The 6489-nt window shown below is 37.6% G+C and overlaps 1 protein-coding gene across 1 annotated transcript; it reads left to right on the forward strand.

Moving 5' to 3' along the window:
• Positions 1 to 1988: 1988 nt before the first annotated feature.
• On the forward strand, positions 1989 to 5881 carry TMED5 (transmembrane emp24 protein transport domain containing 5; the record flags this gene model as incomplete). Its single annotated transcript, XM_010189047.1, has 3 exons — positions 1989 to 2086; positions 2702 to 2885; positions 5591 to 5881. Coding segments are annotated over 3 exons (501 nt in total), but the record flags the coding sequence as incomplete, so codon positions are not given.
• Between the last annotated feature and the right edge of the window lie 608 nt (positions 5882 to 6489).

The raw sequence follows: 6489 nt of genomic DNA on the forward strand, positions 1-6489 counted from the left end.
GGGCAGGATGCGCGCCCGGCGTGGCTGGCCTGGCGGAGCGCCGACAAACCCCCGCTGGAATGACACGCTGTTATAAGCTGTCTTTGGGAGAACAAAAAATACTTTTACAGCCTTTTTAAAAAAATACTCTAACAGAATTTTTTCTTACTTTACAAGATCTCAAGTTGCCATGCTTTAAAGCAACAAAAAATGTAGAAAGTTAAGGGCTGTGACCTTGTGTAGTAGCTTTACAGCATAAACAAAATTGTTGCTGATACATAAAACCCTTACTTACCTGTCTTTGTGTTGATATTAAACACCTTTTATCTCAAATAAGGCAGTTTTTAAAAAACAGTCATTTAATTAGACTGACGGTAAGGTCTCGATGCCTTTTTTTTTCCTTCCTTTTCTTAAAAGAAAGGTTTCTTTCAGTAGAACAGGCACAGTGAGGGAAGCTGCAGTGAATATTTTCCTGTCCTGGTATCATGTCTCAGAACTGGCCCAGATCCATCTCTCCTTCCCACCACCCTTTTTTTCCCCTCTGCTTCCCAACTAAAAATATAAAGCTGAAAATCCTGATTAGTTTCTAATTATTGTTACAATCAGAACTGAACAAAAAATGAAATATTGAGGTGTTCAAGCTTAGTTCAGAGCCCTGCCTAAGCAAAACAAGTTTATTTTGCACTGACAAAGTAGGATTTTAATCATAATCAAAACAAAAAAATATTTTAGAGAGAGCAAATGTGTATAGCAGAGAATTAATTTATACTCGAGCATAAATTTCTGAGCACTACTGCCAACAGTAATTGTTCATCTTTCTATTTGAAGGTTTAGAAAAGGAGCTCTGTATGCTATTAGAAATAGACTTCTTTGGTACCCAGTTATCCTGAATCATTAGTGGCTGAAGGATAGGAATATTTAACATAGGATGCAGGCAATTCTCCAAAGACACAATGTAATCAACACAAAGCTGATACGAAGTTTTGTTCCGGGTGTTTAGATTGTATTCTAGCCCTAAAGATGTGTATGTGTATGGTTTCTGCTTTTATCAGCTCTTAGCTATTGATTTTCCTTGTCCTTTCCCTTTTTTTTTTGGTAAGTCTCTAGTGTCACTTCAAGTCAGTGTAAACTTTGCTCTCAATTTCAGCAGAGCAGACTGCTGGACTCAAATAGGTCACTGGGAAACAAGCAGACACAAAAAATCCCCTAGCATGGACCTAAGAAATGTCACAAAAACGATCCCCTTACACACTTAATGCCTTCACTGCAGAGAATTTCTGCAACACAACAGATGTAGCAATACAGCTGTAGCAAGGTCACATAGCTAAAGTGGCACAGCTTTGTAACACTGTATACTTATTATGAGCTTAGGAAGGTAAATGTCTTCAATTCCTCCTGCCTTTGGGAAATGAGAATACCTTGGAGGAATTCAGACCTTAAACCTGCATTGAAAGGTAAAGAAGGTCTGTGGTACAGCTTTGATAGGTATAAGGAGTCTGGTCCTGTCTTCTACGCTGTTAATTCACCCAATGAAGAGATCTTAGGGCTGACATTGCATAGATTGTGTTCTTGGACAAATATTGCAGCATATATACACAGACCTTCGTTAAAAAATCTCTACCACTGAACTAGCACTGGTACTGCCACGTCTGCCATTGAAATGCTAGTTAGCCAGCAGTGATGCTCACAGGTTGTCTAACCTTGCCCTTGGATAAAACTGTACACATTTGTAAAAACAATTGGGGAAAGGTTCAGTATAAGACCAGCCTAGCATAGTTAGATTATGTTTAGTTTAAGATTTGAAATGGCTAAAATGCTTTTGGGTTGAACCAGTTTTTAGTCTGTTTCCAATGAAACTTGGTATGAACACATGCGGACAGATTCAGTTTTCAGATTCTTTCTGTGTCGGTTCCCTTACCTAAAAATGTTTGTGTTCCCTAAAGATGTTTCCACCAGCAATGCAAACAGAAATTCCACTGGTTGAAGAGGTTTTTCTCTTTGTTTCACAGGTTCTAGATGGAGCAGGATTAGATGTTGATTTTCATCTACTGTCTCCGAAAGGTGAAACTCTAGTTTTTGATGAAAGAAAATCAGATGGAGTTCATACGTAAGTGTAAAATCTTCAAACTTAGAAGTGCTACGTTAAATACTTTTCTGGTTTCTTTAACAAATGTAACTAAAATAAAGGTGGACAGTTTGGTAATACCAGTTACCTTTTTATAAACACTGAATGCTTTTTACATGGATCTTAAAGTGAAGTGACAAATATTTTTGTTTTATAAATAGCTGTTAATGGTCAGTAAACAAAAATAATTATTGTGGAGTCGAAAAGTATCAAAAGATCTTGTCAGTAATAAAAAGCTGAAAAGTCCTCTATTTTTTTTTCAGTCCTCTTATAAAAAATATGCAGTAATTCTTGTGATTTTACTAGAGAGTAGGAGAATTCCACTCATATTACAGCTTTTTTGTAATGATTAACTATGATTCAAAATCCCAGTACAGGAAAATGTAAGCAAGCTGCTATCTTCATAACTTTAAGCCTTTAGAGTCAGTGGGATTGTTTTCCTGTATCTTTAGAATTCTTGTTTTTATATAAAAAGCATTTTCAGTTATTTCTAAGTGCATGATCATTCTTAAAGAGGAAAGTTTGCTTACAAAACCTTACTTTTTGAGAGGCACAACAAGCGTAGTTAATTTAATGATACTTTGCTTATATCCACAGGGTGGAAACAGAAGATGGGGATTACATGTTCTGCTTTGACAACACGTTCAGTACCATTTCTGAAAAGGTGATTTTCTTTGAGCTCATCCTGGACAACATGGGAGAGGATGGACAAGATCAGGAAGACTGGAAGAAGTACGTTACAGGCACAGATCTCCTAGATATGAAATTGGAAGACATTCTGGTTAGTATTTGATCCTTAATTCTTTTGAATATAAGAACATAAGGAAAAACAAACTCAATGTCGTTTAGCTGGTACATCATTCTCAAAACTGTTCTAGTTCCATATATTGCTTTTACTGATACAGGAAGCCGTGCACCATGGCTCTCTTGCTTCCGCGCAGAAGCTTGAGGATATTTTCAGCATAGACCCTTAAATCAGCAAGAAGAAACTGCCAAGCATTCAAAGTCACTCTGTTTCCAGTTCAGTTTCTTTTCTTCCTACTGCTAAAGTGGGACATGCTTCCCTAGCAGCAATGAATTGAATATTTATAGTATTAAAGTATTGCTTCATCCCAATGACATAGTTGGAATTGCTGCACAGATTTTTATCAATGTTTGGAAGTCAAGTCAGCCTCTTCTTCCCATCTTTGCCAAAGTGCCCCAACCAGTGTATGGATTAATATCTTTATCTTCAATAATTTATATATTAATTTGTTTTGCCCCCAAAAAGTTATTACCATCTTTTCAAACTAATCAACAGGACAGGAGTTAATCTGTACTACACTGCAGGTTCACCTTTGCAGGCATTCTCTGAATGGTAACGTTTAAGTAACCTGTATGCTGATGCTGTTTGATGTGGGATCAAGGCTTCTGCTGAGTCAAAGCTTTGAGTTGCTTTCCTGATTATTAAATGTTGAGATTACTCTGGAAGCAGAGGATTGTTTGGTCTTCCTCTACCACTGCTCTTAGTGCTTGGTAGGATGCAGTAAGCCATTGTTTGTTTGCTCGTAGCTACAGACAACAGATATCTTAAATAAACCAAACCAACCACTCCAAAACCCAGCATCCACAAACACTGAACACACTGGTGTAGAGAATGACACTGTTTGTGTTCTGTTTATTGCAATAAACCAAAGGCAGATTTTGAAACAACAAACCAAACTTCATGTTTAAGATTTTTTTTCTAGGTGTACAATACATTTTTGAATAGTTAAAACCAAACATGGAATCTGAAAATCTGGCCAGATCTTCTTTAAAATTGGTGACCAAGACAATTAGAAAAAAACCCAAAGTTTATAGGGGAAATTGTGAAGAAAATCCCTTTCACAGTAATCACAAGCAATACTTGAATGGATCTGATAGCTGCTCGTCTACATAGTGTTATCTCTTACAAAAGAAAACAAAATGCAGAGCTTGTCTTTATTTGAGGGCCTTTCAGACCTCATAAAGTAGGTATTTTTGTAAGGTTAACATCAGTATTCAATGCCATTGTTTACTTAGTCATTACTTTACTTGCAAGCTCTGTGATGACTTACATAAACACTTAGTAGTTTAACTTTTTAAAAGATAAACAACATATTAACGGACACAAGCTGGAACACAGGAGGTTCCACTGAAATTGGAGAAGAAACTTCTTCTCAGTGAGGGTGACAGAGCCCTGGCCCAGGCTGCCCAGAGAGGTTGTGGAGTCTCCTTCTCTGCAGACATTCAAAACCCGCCTGGACGCCTTCCTGTGTAACCTCATCTGGGTGTTCCTGCTCCAGCAGGGGGATTGGACTGGGTGAGCTTTTGAGGTCCCTTCCAATCCCTAACGGTCTGGGATTCTGGGATTCTGTGATATTTGCTGGGGAAAATGGGGAACTGTGTCTTAGTTTTAAAGCACTTTGATGGTGTTGGTGTTCCTTATTGTGGAACATATAAACTTTAGTATCACAATAACATTATTTGGCTTCCAAAAATAGCTCTTTTGAAGTATTTTTTAAATATGCAACAGAGAAAATGCCAATGGAGAAAATATTACTGCTGGATTTCAACTTTTTTTTTTTAATTTATAGCCTCTTGTTACTACACACACGACTGCTTTCCCTAAAAGTTAATTCAGGGTCCCATGATTATATCAAGAACATAAATCGGTACTTAATGAGATCTGCCTTTTGGTTGTGACTATCTGTTATGCTGTGGATGAAATTTTAACAGCTGATAGGACTGGGTGTTTACTTTGTAAATGCAGAAAAAGGAGTGGATCTTGAACTGCTGCTGTTATGGCCACAGTGTTCGTGTACTTCCTCTGGTTCCCCGAGACGTGCTGTGTGTCCTGTGTAGGATCTCCAGTTGTCCTAGTCACAATTTACTGTCAAAATTCTGCTTCAGTATTAAAGCTGAAGCAGCACTTTATGGCCACTACAGTGAAAGCATTAAAAGAAGACGGGAATGCAACATTACTGTATTTTTCTGTTGCTACAGCCATAATCCTGATGGTAGTTTGCATTACAAAGTGCCTCAGTTTGGTTACCAGCAGAAAAAACCCCTACATTTGTCTGCCACTACATAACTTGTTTTGAGACTCGGTCTGTAGAGATCTCTGCTTTTTACTTGTCTGAATACCTGGAATCAGCTCATGAAGATACGTGGAATAATAAAGAATTATTTTACGTTTGACGTCTTTCTTACCTCCCTAGCCTATAAAAGGGAAGAAATTAATTACGGTAGAACCTTAATGCTACCTTAATTAATCCTTTTTAGGTGATATCCCACAAATAGACTAGACAAACTAATGAAAACTGTGAGGAGTTACATATTTTAACTTGAAATTAACTGTCTACTTCGCAAGAAACTAAGTTACAGTTGGTAACAGAGTATTGATATTTTGTATGTGTTGCAAGCCATACATTTATTTCAAGCGTTTTGGTTTTTTTCTTCTAAAAATACTCTTTTGTTACTTACCAGGAATCCATCAACAGCGTCAAAGCCAGATTAAGCAAAAGCGTCCAGATTCAGACCCTGCTCAGAGCATTCGAGGCTCGTGACCGAAACATACAGGAAAGCAACTTTGACAGAGTGAATTTCTGGTCCATGGTCAACCTGGGGGTCATGGTGGTGGTATCAGCTGTTCAGGTTTACATGTTGAAAAGTCTCTTTGAAGATAAGAGGAAAAGTAGAACTTAATATTCAGTATGATCGTAACAAAATAACAGGTATGGGGGGAGAGGGGAAGCAATAGACTACAGTAAGTTAAAAAAAACCAAGGGAAACATGACCTTTCAGATTTTTGAACAGGCAGCAGACATCACGTTTTCAATTCACATTGGGCTTTTTGGTTGTGTGGTGGTGGTGGTCCTGTTTGTTTTTAACATCAGCAGAATGCCTTGCCCCAAGCTCTTCCATTTTTGCAAGTGCTACTAACAGTGTATCTTTTGTACTTGTGGCATTTGTTAACGATTGTTAATGGCTAACATGCACAGTGCACAAGATGCTTGGTGCATACGCAAAGTAATGTTAATACCGTCAGTTTTTTTCACGTTCACATAAAACTTTAAACGGTAACTTAAATATTGGTTTATTCGCTGTTAAACTTTGAGTGAATTTACACATGTGCCTAAGTGTTTACAGGATCGGGGCCCACTGGGGTAGTCTGTAGTTACTCTCATTTATCTTCAAAGTTACATGGTTTTAAAAATCCTCAGCCTTTGTTGTGTGGCATCATGGAGAAATATTAGGCTAACATTGTGAGAACAAAGTTAAAACTTTTTCTATACAGATGACTAACATCAGCACTTTAAAGAAAAAAGCACTCTCGATTTGAAATTGAGTCACTGTTGAGAAGAATTGGAGAAAATCGGTGCAAT

The sequence above is a fragment of the Mesitornis unicolor genome, unplaced genomic scaffold (assembly GCF_000695765.1).
Source record: "Mesitornis unicolor isolate BGI_N332 unplaced genomic scaffold, ASM69576v1 scaffold947, whole genome shotgun sequence".
Taxonomy (NCBI): Eukaryota; Metazoa; Chordata; class Aves; order Mesitornithiformes; family Mesitornithidae; genus Mesitornis; species Mesitornis unicolor.